The 14,964-nt window shown below is 41.6% G+C and overlaps 1 protein-coding gene across 2 annotated transcripts in view; it reads left to right on the forward strand.

Moving 5' to 3' along the window:
• Positions 1-3,092, forward strand: part of ALDH7A1 (aldehyde dehydrogenase 7 family member A1) — an 82,515-nt gene extending 79,423 nt beyond the window's left edge. For both annotated transcript variants that reach the window (XM_077138777.1, XM_077138776.1), the window contains exons 17-18: positions 1,034-1,109; positions 2,836-3,092. In XM_077138777.1, coding sequence (XP_076994892.1) covers positions 1,034-1,109; positions 2,836-2,890 — 131 coding nt within the window. In that variant the 3' untranslated portion in view covers positions 2,891-3,092. The remainder of the gene's footprint in view (positions 1-1,033; positions 1,110-2,835) is intronic.
• The last annotated feature ends 11,872 nt before the right edge of the window (positions 3,093-14,964 follow it).

Below are 14,964 nucleotides of genomic sequence, written 5' to 3' on the forward strand. Positions count from 1 at the left end.
TTCAGTTAGTTCTAAGGGGAGGGGAGACTGGAAATACTTTGTGTAAACTAGTCTAGTGCCTGGCATTTAATAAGTACTAAGTTATTGCTGGTGCTAGAGGGTGTGTGTATGTCCTTGTGTGTGTGTCTTGTACTAAGCTAGGAGTGTCTTCTTCCCCCTGTAAGCTTTCATAGCATTTTATTTGTACCCCCTACGATTAATCCTTATAACCAATGATGAGACAGAGCTGTTTGTACATGTCTCCTTTCCTTGACTGGCTTGTCTCTTCTTGATTCTCCACAGTCATGCTTATGCACAGTGCCGCTTTCAGAGCAGGCATCCAGGAATCAGTGAGTGATTAGGGCAATGGCAGGGTTTCACAGAGAAGGTCCTGGGATCTAAATGTACATTGGGAAAATGAATATAGTTACTGGTCAGGCTAAGTCTGGGTTTTTTTGTTTGGTTGGTTGGTTTTTTAATATCACCTATTTATTTTTACTTTTTAACGTGGTTACTAGAAATTTAAAAAATACATATTTTTATTGACAAATCTTCACACACATGCAGTCCATACATGGTGTACACTCAGTGGCTCACAATATCATCACATGGTTGTGTATTCATCACCATGACCATTTTTACAACATGCATCACTCCTGCAAAAGAAATAAAAAGAAACAAAGAAAAAATACTCATACATTCCATACCCCTTACCCCTCCCTCTTACTTACCACTAATATTTCCATCTACCCATTTTTTTATCCCTTATTCCCTGTTTTTTTTTAACTTTGTTTTTTAAAGCAGTTAAAAGCTTACAAATTATGCAGAATTCCTATATCCTCCCCACCCCCCACAGTTTTCTCTATTACTAGCATTTTTCATACTGTGGAGGAACCAAATTATTATAATTATTTTATTAACTGAAGTCCATAGTTTACAGCAGGGTTCACTCTTTTCTGAACTCCTTTTAATATCTTCATTTCGACGATAACAGAGTGGGAGACAATAAAGAAAAACTGCTCAAAAGATGTGAAATCATTTTGTATTTCTTTAGGAGGCGAAAAGCATACTGGTGGTGGCAGGGAGTCTGGCAGTGATGCCTGGAAACAGTACATGAGAAGATCTACCTGGTAAGAAGAAGACATCGGGAGTTCTCTGCTCAGTCCCCAGCAGCTGGGCAGGGTCTCGCACAGAAAAAAGAAAAAGGCCTTGGGAAGATGGGGTTTGGGCTGAAAACTATTGGGAATATGCTTTTACACCCTGCTACTTCTTGTTCCTTCTTCATGTCCTTTCACTTGATTTTTTTTAACTTTTTTATTGCATAGTATAACCTATATACAAAGGGAAAAAAAGCAATATTTTTCAAAGCACTCTTCAACAAGTAGTTACAGGACAGATCCCATCACTTGATTTTATTTTTCTGTCATTCCACGGCTCTCTCTTCTCAGAGGGTCCATTTTGTACTATTATTTTCCTATCCTCATCGAACTTCAGCTAGTGCCCATCGTCTTGGACTAGGAAAGTCTCTAGTTGGTATTTATATTCAGGAGATGGCATAAGAGCAAGACACTTGGAGGTCAGCCTGGCAGGAGAAAGCAAAAGAAGCTGACCCTTTTATTTTCTCTTTGGGTGCAGTTAGCACCCTTGCAAACTTGAGTAGCAGTAGGAGATGGAGGGAAGAGGAAAGGGTGCATACCAGCTCTAGAACAGTGAACATTTCCCTTAAAAGTGGATTAGCTCGTTCACCTGCAGTGAGCTGGCTAGGGAGCCTGCTTCAAGGAGATTCGAACTAGGAATTGTTCCTTTTACTTTTTTTTTCTGCTTGTCCTTCCCCTTCAAAGAAATAGCTTTTATCCAAGTATTATAAAACAGAGTATAAGGAGCCAGGTTCAGGCAGTCATGCTGCAGGTAGGACACTGGGTGAGGAGACACAAGGTACACTTCCTATGTACTCCTCACCAGCCCCGTGACCTTGGGTGGGTTTTTCAGCCCTGGTTCCTTATGGCCTCAGCTGCTTTATCTCTGTCAGGAAATACTGATGTGCCTTTGAGCTGCTGTGGCTTAAGTCTCAAGCCCGTGCACTCTTTCTTTGCTTGCTTCCCACTCTTTGAATCAGATATGTACCTTTTACTTTTCTGAATTGAGATCTAGAATGGCAAACATTTAGCTGTGGCTGCTCAGATTTACATGGGAACACTTTTCCTCTTAGAAGAAAAACCAGATGTCGAGTTAATAGGGAAGCTTTTTTTTCTAATTTATTATAGTTTCTTACTTTATGTCTATCAAGGTAGAAATATCTGTATTTTTCAGATGGTTCAACACAAATTATCGAGAGAAAGTTACGGCCCCCATATTCTTGGGCCCAAATAAAACTGAATAACATGTATAATATGCATTTTTTCCTTTCTCCCTCTTTTTTTTTAATCTACTAAATTTATTTTAACATTTGTTCCCCCATTATTTATTTATTTTTAATCCATATTTTTTACTCATCTGTCCATAAGGTAGATAAAAGGAGCATCAGACGCAAGGTTTTCACAATCACACAGTCACATTGTGAAAGCTATATCATTATACAGTCCTCTTCAAGAAACATGGCTGCTGGAGCATAGCTCTACATTTTCAGGCAGTTTTCTCCAGCCTCTCTGTTATGATTTTCTCCCTCTTTCTCTTGTTATAAGACAGGATCCATAACTAACATTTTTTGTATCCTAATTTTCTTCTTAACCAACTTGTAACTTGGATATTCTACCTTGTTAACGTATACAGATCTGCTACATTTTTAATGGCATTAAAATATTCTGTATTATGTATGTATTAACATTCATTTAATTTTGTTCATTTCCTTCCCACTAGTACCATCAACTACAGTAAAGACCTTCCTCTGGCCCAAGGAATCAAGTTTCAGTGAAGATATTTGAGATTCATATTATTTCAAGGCTTTTAGGCATTCCTGCAGCTATTCCTTTTGAAGAAGACAAAGAAAATTAAGATTTACCCTGAATAAATCATCATTTTGAATGCAAACAGTGCCTAATTCCCTGTACCCACCAGGCCCTGACTAAATCAAGAGACTCATTTTTTAAAAATAGAAATAAAATTATCATAACATAGCCATATTTTGTAAGAGAGGTATTGGATTTTTTATGTCACTGGTTATTGTTGTTCATGGTTTTTATAAACTTTATGATGATTTTCTAATTAGAAAAAAAAAAAGTTCAGGTGATGGTAGAGATTATGGAAAATCCAGAACAGAATAGAAAAGAAAATAGAAGTGTTCTTGATGGTTGCAGGAACGTCTCTGAGAGAGTAAAGAATTCTTGTGTTGAGTATTGATTTACATGACCTGCCTCTGGCATGTATGTATTGGAAAGTATACGACCTGTGTTGGGACTATTCCTTGTATCCCGAGGAGCACAGCACAAAACACTCATGTAGAATAGTTCGCTGTGTTTAACATGACTAGGAGTTTTCATCCTCAGCTGCGCCACCTTTTGCTCCTGTTGGCTTGTGTCATCACGGGAGAGATGGGTGGGTAGGTGTAGATTTTGCCCCTGCATAAGAACCACCCACCTGCCGAGGACCCCGAGCCAGGAGCTGCCGGTGCCAAAGTCTAATGAAAGTACCTCTGAGCTGCTTGTGCCTTCCTCTTTAGACCATTTTCTTTTGCTGTTTGGTTTCTGAAGTTGCCCTTGGGGTTGTTCCCAGAGAATAGCTTCAGTGTGTGGAAGAGAGTTCCCTTTGCCAAGTCTTGCTTCTGCCCATCGAGAAACTGCCCAGAGGAGCCTTCAGACAGATCCAGCTCTGGGCCCCCTGCCACCACCCTGATGTTTGGAGTTCTCCTTTCTCCCTGGCAGTCGACTTTCCCCCAATTACAACCCCCCTGCCAACTGGATCAGGAGAGAAGCCTACAGAAAAGATGAAATTTGTAGACTACCTAATGCCTCAGAATATTTGGAGAGATTTAGACAACTGGCAAAGAGATTGGGTTAAATTATGACACAGAGAAGCAAGAAAATGAAAAAATTAGGCAATTAAAAATGTAACCAGGGAAGGAAAAGTATTCATAACGGATTCCACGGCCCAGCTGCAAATAGTGTTCAGCTACGCCTACTGATGTCTCCATTGACTGTTAAGCCAAATACTGATTTTCCAATGGAGAGGATTTTAATAGGAACTCAGGAAGGCAGTGGTGAGGGCAGATGAAAGACAGTTCTTTATTTTCTATGATGGAAAATCAATAACGCCTAGTTACAAAAGCAAGAAGTACCAACCTAGCCTTAGGAGCATAGAGATAAATTCCATAAGAATCTTTATCTTCGGGGAAGGGTAAATGGGAAATGTGGAGCTGAGGGATGGCTATTTTTCAGAACAAGATTTGTAAAACTATTTGGTTCTTTAAACCAAGAGATATAACTTTGATGAAAAGTAAAACAAAATTATGCTGGCGATTTCCTAATCCTTCTCACCCTGTCTGCTCAGCATACAGCGTGCATGGTTGTTTAATCCCTCGTATTGAACTAGGGACGCTACAAATACCTCATAAAATAAACCTATTGAAAGCCACATTTGCCTCCGTAAAGTTCAAAACTGAGTACATTATTGTGTATTGAGTTATAGATGTCCTTTAAAAAATAAGCAGTTAAAACCATGCAGTTTTAAAGTTACGCTACGGCTTTCCAATAAGCCTTTTTTAGTCACAATGTTTAGGTATTCTAACCCTGTTTGTTTTTTTCTCTAATCCTGTTTTAATTAGTATAATAGTATGGGCAAAAAATATAAAACATTTTTAGGAGTCGTAATCACGCTTGGAAAATTGTACAATTATTTCGACCTGTTTTATATCTTATTTTCCCAGACTTTTATTTTTTTAAAGAAAGTTTAGAAATGTATTCCCAACATTTACATTTAGAATATTTTTTTAAAAGTCTCAAAATATATTCCTGACATTTTATATTTAGAATATTTTTTAAAAGTTTGAAAATATATTGCCAACATTTTACATTTAGGATATATTTTTTTAAGTTTCAAAAAATACATATGTATTTTATTTTCTTTTTTCCAGCATTTTATTTTTAGACGAATCTTCCAGAATATAGGCTACATTGGTGTTTTAATCTTTATAATCTATCTCCAAATAGGCATTTAAGGAGACTGTCCTTCCTGAGTATTAAAGACATGATAATGTGGCTAGTTTGGAATATCTCTATGCACTGTTTAGAGAAGGTGACTGGAAGCTCTAACCTTAGGGCCAGAAGTCATGTACAGCTGACTCCAACTCATTCATGATTTTCCTATACTTATGCTACTAACATCAAGGGCAACTCAGGCTTTTTTTGTCATAATGTTTCTGAAAAGCTTTTGCCTTTAAATTTTCCTCTTTGTTCTTTTTTACTGCTCTAATAAAAGTGGCTTATTCATATTTTTACCCACCGAAGTTGAAATTCATGTGTTCGTTGGTTGCTGAGAGTTTTGTATTGCTGTTTACTGGTCATGTTGCGCGTCTGGGGACTGTCCTGCCCCTCTCTTCCCCGATCCTGTATTCTGGCCACTACTGCTAACAATCCCCAACCCCCGCTGTGGACATGAGAAGACAGGCAGTTCTCTCAAAGGAAATCAGAATGCTATTATGAAAAGGGATTGAATCCTGGGGAATCCAGGAGTGACAAGTTCCCAGACCCTGTGCCTTTTGAAGTTTAGCACAAAAATGTTACCTGCCCTGTAAACCATCCCTGCCTCCTCTCCTCCCGTAAAGTCACAATGAATTGCCTTACATTTCATTTAGATCTCAACATTCAGTGGCATTTAGTACATGCACAAAGCTGTATAACCAGCACCACTGCTTAGATCCAGGGCACTCATCACCCCAAGAGGAAACCCCATACCCACTCCTCCCCAGAATGGGGCAACCACCAATCTGTTCTGTCTTTATGGATGTTCCTATCCTGGATATTTCATATAAATGTAGTCCTGTGTATCTTTTACTAATTCCCCCCCAAATTCTTGGTCATCTCTGTCCCGTGTCTATCAGTATTTTCCAGTTACTCAGGCACCAGTTTCACTTTGTTTGCCTGCCCATCCTGGTTCCCTCTCTCCCCGTGCCTTTTAGCCTATTGCTTCGATTTGATTGACTGCTTTCTGGGGCACAAGTGTCATCTCTTCTGCTTGTCTATATTACAGCCTCTTGTTTCCCGGTCCTTTATTTCCTCTTTCATGCCGTTTATAACTTATGCTTGAGCATGTCCTCCAGCAGCGTCCTGAGAATGGATGTTTTGTAGGTAACTTTAAAAATTTAAATTAAAAAAAAAAAATCCCTACTGATTTCACATCGGGGAGCTGCCCAGCTGGATGGTGACGGCTGCGGGGAGCCACAGCGCGGAGCCGTCCCGGGTCCCCGGGTCTCGCACCCGCGCCCCACCGAGCGCCCATCGCCCCGGCACCGCGCCCCGCCGAGCGCCCATCGCGGCGCCCCTTTACCCCGAAGGCGCTGGGCGGCGCCACCCTCTGGCCGGAGCCGGGCACTGCACACGCTCCTCCGACTTTCCCTGTCTAAGTGCCCGGCGGACTGCGCCTCGCTGGTGTCCCTTTGTCCCCTGGCTAGGGATTGTGTTTGACAGGCGGCAGCAGATGCGAGCCGGACTGGGAGGTTAAGGCACTCATCTCCTCTCTCCCTCTCTGCCAGCCCCTCGTAGTGACCGTAGTGGTTATTCTTCCTCGCCACGGTGGACCCTGCCACGTGGCCCCATGTCCGCAGCTCTCACCGGATTCTGTTAACTCCACTCCAAGCCTGCGAGTGGAAGTGGCGTCCTATTACGCTTCCCGGGTTCTTAGCCCTCCTTCCTCGGCTCCTTAGCTCCAGGGTTCTAACTAAATGTAGCAGGAAATAATCAACTGTCTTGGTCGGGCACCGCTATTGGAATGAGTGAGCGTCATGTTTTCAGGCTTTTTGTTTCTCTACTCAAAATTCAAATTCCAGGGGAAAAAAATTGGCCATGCGGATGGCCGTAATTCCTGCCCCACACAGCTGTAAAGATGAAAGAGAAAATTATGATCGCACCAAAGTACCTGGCACATGGTAAGGACTGCATAATTGGCTATTGTTGTTAGGGTTTCTCCACATTAGTTTTGCAGTTTAAAATGTTTTATTTTCCTAAATAAAATTTAGAACCATTTTCATGCTTTGAAAAGGAGAGTTCTTTAGGCTTTTTATTGGAATCACGTTAAATCTATAAATAAATTAGGATAGGACTAATTTATAATACTCAGACTTTTTTTTTTAATCTCGGCATATGGCGTGTATCTTGATTTATTCAAATCTTTATGGTTCCTTGCAAAATAGTGTAATTTACTTCATGCAGTGACTTAAAATTTTTGCTAAGTTTATTCCTACATATTTTATGGTTTTGGTTGTCGTAAATGAGATTGCATCCCTGCTCCCCCTCCTCTGGGTGGAAATGACTCATGTGGAGGCCGTCTATATACCAAGAATGGATTAGGTTTAAGATACGCGACGGGACCCACCAATTGCTCCACGTTTGCTATTTGCCAAATCCCGGAATTTATAAATCTGGCCTCGGGGGGTTGGATATTGTCCAATTGCCTTGAGGTGTTGCCCTTTAGGTGTCACTGTTGGTCAGAGCCAGCACCCCAGGTTGGCAGGGAAGGGTGGCAGGGCTGGGCATCCGGGAGGTCAGCGTGCCTTCAGAGGACAGACGTGCTCGCTCAGCCTCACCCTCCCTCAGTGTCGGGAACCCTCCTTCCCCACCGCCCTTCTGCGACCACAGAGACCGCCTGAGCTGAAGATGATCACACTCCTGGGGTAAAGCGTGAGCCCCAAAATGTCAAAGAAAAAAAAAAAGATGGCCATAATTGCAGCTTAGTGTCTTTTCTGTTAAATTGAGAAATGTAATGAACTTGCTTTAATCTCCATCCCTGCCTTTTGCCCTCGGGGAGCTTGCGTGGGGTTGCTCCGTTTTGAAGAACTGGGAGGGGGTGTATTTTATTATTTAACACTTGCATGGTGACTTAAAATTTGGCACTTAAAATTTGTAAACCCATTTAATTCTCAAAATACCGTTAAGTGTATTGGAGTGGCTGGAGGGAAGTACCTGAAACTGCTGAGCTGTGTTCCAGTTAGCCTTGATTCTTGAAGATGATTGTATAAAGACATAACTTTCACAATGTGACTGTGTGATTGTGAAACTTATGTCTGATGCTCCTTTTATCCAAAGTATGGACAAATGAATTAAAAAAAAATGGATAAAGAATAAATAAATAAAAGGGGGGCTACGGGGTAAAATAAGTTGGGTAGATTGAAGAACTAATGATCAATGAGAGGGAGGGGTACAGGGTTTGGGATGTATGAGTTTTTTATCTTTTCCTTTTATTTCTTTTTTTGAAATCGGATGCAAATGTTTTAAAAATGATCATGGTGATGAATACACAACTATGTGATGAGATTGTGAGCCACTGATTGTACACCATGTATGGACTGTATGTGTGTGAAGATTTGTCAATAAAAATATTTTTAAAAAAAGTTTATGGGAGAGGGTGCACGGGTGGTTCAGTGGCAGAATGCTCAACTTACATGTAGGAGACCAGGTTTCGATTCCCGGACCATGCACCCCTCCAAAATAAGCTTATGGGAGAAAAAAAAAGATCTGTGTTATCATATCTCTTTAGTTACCTTTGTCTGGAACTTTTTCTCAGTCTTTAATTAATTTTCACGACCTTGACAGCCATTTCTTTTGTACAGTTTCCCTGGAGGTGATGTTTCCTCATAATTAGATTCACATCTTAAGTTCTGCATCTTAAGCAGTACTTTAATGAAGCAAGCTAGAACAGGGAGCAAGGTATCACCCTGGAGAGAGGGGAGGGCAGGAATAAAAAAAAGGGGTGGGGAAAAGGCTAGGCTAAGCCTACTTAAGATTGGGCCTGACAGTCCCACCAGAGAACATCTTTTGTTGCTCAGATGTGGCCTCTCTCTCTCAGCCAACACGACAAGCAATCTCACTGCCCTCCCCCTCTCTACATGGGACATGACTCCCAGGTATGTGGACCTTCCTGGCAACGTAGGACAGAAATCCTAGAATGAACTGAGACTCAGCATCAAGGGATTGAGAAAACCTTCTTGACCAAAAGGGGGAAGAGAGAAATGAGACAAAATATAGTATTAGTGGCTGAGAGATTCTGAACAAAGTCAAGAGGTTTATACAGGAGGATATTCTTATGCATAATATGGATATCCCCTTTTTAGTTAAAGTGTAATGGAGAGGCTTTAGGGAACTGCCTGAAAACGTAGAGCTGTGTTCCAGTAGCCATGTTTCTTGAAGATGTTGTATAATGATGAGGCTTTCACAGTGTGACTGTGATTGTGAAAACCTTGTGTCTGATGCTCCTTTTGTCTACGGTATGGACAGATGAGTAAATAAAAATAAATAATAGTGGGAACAAATGTTAAAATAAATTTAGTAGATTGGAATGCTAGTGATCAATGAAAGGGAGTGATAAGGGGTATAGAAAAAAATAGGGGAAACAAAGGCTAAAATATATCGCATAGATGGAAATACTAGCAGTCAATGAAAGGGAGGGGTAAGGGGTATGGTATGTATGAGTCTTTTTCTTTTTATTTCTTTTTCTGAATTGATGCAAATGTTATAAGAAATTATCATAGTAATGAATACACAACTATGTGATGATATTGTGAGTTATTGATTATATACCAAGAATGGAGTGATCATATGGTAAGAATGTTCGTGTTTGTATGTTGTTATGTTAAAAAAAAAAGAAATACAGGGGGTGGGGATTAAGTAAAGCTAACCTAGAAGAGCAAATGGCCCCATACTGCCGCAGCCTCTGGTCTCTCCCCTCTCTTCTATCATCTTGCAGAAGAGCCTGCGTGTTCTCCCACAAGTGCACTCAATAACTTTTCTACCTCCTTCCTCTATCTGTGCTGTGCCCTTGAATTCCTTCTCACGGTGCAGCCAAGAACCTGGAAGCCGAAATCCGGCAACAATATGAGAAATGATGCTGTGTTCTCCTCTCACATCCCATCTGGTGGTACATAATTTCTATTTCTCCCATTGCTGGTGATGTTAACTCTGACACTTGATTAAGGTGGTGAATGCCAGCCTTCATCACTGTGAACTTATTCTTTTTCTCTTTGTAAATTAATATGTCTTTCGTGGGGAGGTACTTTGAAGCTATGTACGTGTCCTCTTCCCCTCATATTTTCCATTTATTCACATATATATGTTTATACTTACGTTCTATTTTATCCAACACATTATAATCCACTTATTACATTATTTAGTTTGCTGCTCAAAATAAATTTTAAAGTCCCTGATTTTGGCCAGCAGTACCCCCTTGAAGCTGGCTTCCTTATATTTGTGATGTGTCCCCATCCTCTATGAGCACTTCCTTGCTTTCTGGCACAAGATGTTTCAGACTCACCTTACTTTCCCTGCCCCAGTCCTGGAATCAGCCACTTTTCCAAGGAGCCCTGGTTCCTTTTAGTAGAGAGTTACATTTAGAAGTCAAGGTCTGTTTCAGGGTATGAATATTGGGGTAGGGATGTGACTGCTCCAAGGCTCTTGCAGTGGACAGAACTAGGAAGTACAAATATACATTGAGATTTATTTCTAAATCCACCTGTTTATATTGACAACCATGAAGTCACATCAAAACTTCCAAGTCAAATCCAATACCACAGGATTCATTTTAGTTTTTTCCCTTTCAGAATTTGCAACTCTTGTCTCTAATAGTAAGAAACCTGCCTTCTATTACCTTTAATGCATGTTCTTGTTGGTAGAGCCCTCTGTATCTTAACAATCTCCATTTCTGCCCCCACCCAGGATGCCCTCCTTACCTCATTCTGGTTTCTGAAGGTGTTGGTCTCATCCCACACAAATGTCTTCATCGCCCAATTCAGACTCTGACACCCCATGCACAGCTGCTCCTGCAGGGGGATGCCCTTTCCAACCATCTCATGGCTTTAGGTCTGTGCTGGTTTGAAAGGATATATGTCCCCTAGAAAAGCCATGTTTTAATCTAAATCCCATTTCGTAAAGGCAGAATAATCCCTATTCAACACTGTATGTTTGAAACTATAATCAGATCATCTCCCTGGAAATGTGATTTAATCAAGAGTAGTTGTTAAGTCGGATTAGGGGACGACATGTCTCCACTCATTTGGGTGGGTCTTGATAAGTTTCTGGAGTCCTATAAAAGAGGAAACATTTTGGAGATAGAATGAGAGAGCAGAGAATGCTGCAGCATCATGAAGCAGAGTCCATGAGCCAGAGACCTTTGGAGATGAAGAAGGAAAATGCCTCCTGGGGAGCCTCATGAAGCAGGAAGCCAGGAGAAGAAGCTAGCAGATGACGCCATGTTCGCCATGTGCCCTTCCAGATGAGAGAGAAGCCCTGCACTTCATCGGCCTTCTTGAACAAAGGTATCTTTCTCTGGATGCCTTAGATTGGACATTTCTATAGACTTGTTTTAATTGGGATATTTTCTCGGCCTTAGGACTGTAAACTAAGAAAATCAGAAAAAAGTCATTCTGATTCTGGTATATTGCATTCCGGCAGGTAGCAAACCAGAACAAGGTCTAAACCTTCTGGGGAGAGAAGAAGTAGAGTAAGAAAAATAGACCTTTACTTAAATGCAACATTTTGGGTCAGAATCAAGAAGGTACTTGACTGCTTCCCTGCCTGCACACCAGGGAGCAGAGAACGGAGTGCCTGGGGTCTTAGGGGATAAGGGTGAAACATATGTGTTTGTTCTAGTTTGTTAGCTGCCGGAATGCAACATGCCAGAGACAGATTGACTTTTAATAAAAGGGGATTTATTTAGTTAACATATAGTTCTTCAGAGGAAAGGCAGCTAACTTTCAACTGAGGTTCTTTCTTACACGGGAAGGCACAGGGTGATCTCTGCTGGCCTTCTCTCCAGACCTCTGGGTTCCAACAACTTTCCCCAGGCTGATTTCCTTTCTGCATCTCCAAAGGCCTGGGCTGAGTTGCGAGGGCTGAGATGAGGTATGCTGAGCTGCTTGGGCTGTGCTACGTTGTACTCTCTCCTTTAAGCACCAGCCAATTAAATCAAACATCATTCATTGCAGCAGGCATGCCTCCTAGCCAACTGTAGATGGAATCAGCAACAGATCAGGTTCAAGTACCATTGGCTCATGTCCACAGCAACAGAACTAGATGCCTTCACCTGGCCAAGTTGACAACTGAATCTAACTACCATAGTGTCCTAGCCATAGCTTTGTTCCTAAGGCACAGAAAGGTCTTAGAGAAGTAATTTGACCCTACAAAAGAATGGGTTGAGCCAAATCTGAAGTAAAAAACTGGTACATGGTACAAAATTGTCCAGAGTACTCATTTCTTTTAGGAGTCAACTCCTGAAGGAGTTAAATTTAAAGTTAAACCTTGAACTTTAATTTCTTAAGTTGGAGGCTGTGCTCTCCAATTGGCCACAGGTGGGCCACAGTTCTGATCATTTTTTCCAGCTTTTTGTCTTCCCTTCATCTGGGCTAAGTGACACTATAAGTCTCATCCAGCCCAAGGAGTCTATGGTTTTATTCTTTAGGTTCCGGCGAATTAAGAATGCTTCAAACTACCCCTTTTTGGCTAAGACAGACTTTCCACCTGGAAGAGTGAAGGGCCCTGGTTTTGTCTAGGATGTTATTGTAGCTGCTCTAACAGAGGCTAAACAAAGTGGTTTAGCGCTCATTTAATAATGTAGGTATAAGCGGTCAGGGCTGATGTGGTAACTCCTTGGTGTCCTGGCTTCAGGGGAGTCAAAGATGACTCACTGCCATGTCCACATTTAGGCCATCACTTAGGTGGAAGTACACCCTTTCCACTTAAGAGAGTGACCCAGAGTTTGTACTGTCAACTCCACTCACCTCACTCTGCAGACTTTACTCATGTAGCATATACAGCCTAAGGGCAGGCTGAGAAAGGAACCTTTATTCTTGGGAGCCATGAATCCAGTAGAGTTGGGGCTTCTCTGCCTGATGCACTCAAATGACCAATTCCTGAGACACCAGGGTTTCCAAAGGAGGACATGTCTATTGCTAAGCACAAAGCAGATGAGATGGCCTCTTAGCCTGAAAATCTAAGTAGTTGAGGATATTTTATGGATTCAAACAAAGGGAGATGGAGTCACTACCATTACAATAACAACTACAGGCAACTGCGATTTACAAGTTTGAAGGAGTAGAGCTAGGCTAGACCTAAACTAACCATTACAATCACAGGTCAGTGGTTACTTCTGGGCTGATTCTAGTTCCTTCATTAACATCAAGGGGTTGTCTTTGTGATTATAAGGCTCTAAAATTGTAAAACAGGATGGGGGAGGGGTAAGGCGGGGCCAATCATGAGGATTTCACAATCTGCAATTGAGTGGGTTTAGGTAATTTCAGGTATTTCCTTTTGGCTATTCTACAAATAGAAAGTAAGAAAAAAAAGCATCTAAATAATGCTTGAGTAATTATAATCAACTGTTATTTCTTAACTCTCAGTTATAGTTCTAGCATGCTGAAAGAGGAAAGAATGGGCATTGGGGGAAAATTAGCACTCTCTAACACAGTATTTGCTAAAATTATCCCCACCTCTGGTCTAGAATATGTTCTGTTGCATTGTCATTTTACTCCCTTATAGTATTTGATTGTTTGCCAATTAGAAATGGACCAAAGTCATGCATTGCTTGGTGGAAAAAGAAGACATCAGTTTTTGAAATCAGCCAATAAGGGAAAAATTCAAAATTGGTTAGTGAAAGGCAAACTCACCAGAAACGAGATGGGATGAAGAGTTCAGGCAAAGGCTTCATTCCAGGGAGAAACAGCATTTCAAGAGAGAGAACAGCCGTGCCGAGGTGGCAGGGGACAGAGTTTTTATGGCTTAAGGTTGGGGGTTGGAGGCAAGGGTTAGGTAAGGTTCTATTATCTAGTTTTCAGAATTAGGGGGTTAAGTTAGGAGTTAGCAGTGCTTTACTGGTAAAGTTAAAATTTAAGCACTGCCTGAAGCATGCAGGTTGTAGCTGTCTTCTGCAGTGTGTGTGTGGAGGTTGAGTAATGGGAGTTATTGTAAGAGGGCAGTTGCTGGAGCATGGAAGGTTCAGGCTAGGGTGGGAGAGCTGACTGAAATGTTTGCTGGGTCACATCATTGGGGGAAGGGTTCCTGTACTCCAGGCCTAACATTCCGGTCTTTTTTGGTAATAAGGGGAATGGGGAGGGTGGTCTGTCTTCTGTAGCTGCTTCCAGCTGAAAATGGGGTGCAGTTATCTTGGGGGGGGGGTTGACAGGAGGAGTCATCATGGAACAGGACTGGACAAATTGTGGGGTAAAGTAGAAGTTGTCTGTGTTAGTTAGATTCAGTTGTCAACTTGGCCAGGTGAGCATACCTAATCTTGTTGCTGTGGACATAAGCCAACCATACATGAACCTCATCTGTTGCCAATTACATCTGCAGTCAGCTAGGAGACATGCCTGCTGCAATGAGTGATGTTTGACTTAATCGGCTGGTGCTTAAATGAGAGAGCGCAACGTAGCACAGCCCAAGCAGCTCAGCCTACCTCATCTCAGCACTTGCAGCTCAGCCCAGGCCTTTGGAGATGGAGAAAGAAGTCACCCCGGGGAAAGTTGTTGGAACCCAGGGGCCTGGAGAGAAGACCAGCAGAGACCATCCTGTGCCTTCCACATAAGAAAGAGCCTCAGTGGAAAGTTAGCTGCCTTTCCTCTGAAGAACTAACAAAATAAATCCCCTTTTATTAAAAGCCAATCCGTCTCTGCTGTGTTGCATTCCAGCAGCTAGCAAACTAGAACATTGTCTTTGGTCTTTCTGGCATTGAGAGACATCACCTATGCATTCTTGCAGTTTGTCCGGATGGTTCAGTGTATAAACCGAGAGAGGAGCTGTAAGAGACAGGGGCCAAAGAGAAGAATTAAAAACAAAATAAGTAATGGTGTTATAAGGG

Source organism: Tamandua tetradactyla, chromosome 21 (assembly GCF_023851605.1).
Source record: "Tamandua tetradactyla isolate mTamTet1 chromosome 21, mTamTet1.pri, whole genome shotgun sequence".
Classification (NCBI taxonomy): domain Eukaryota; kingdom Metazoa; phylum Chordata; class Mammalia; order Pilosa; family Myrmecophagidae; genus Tamandua; species Tamandua tetradactyla.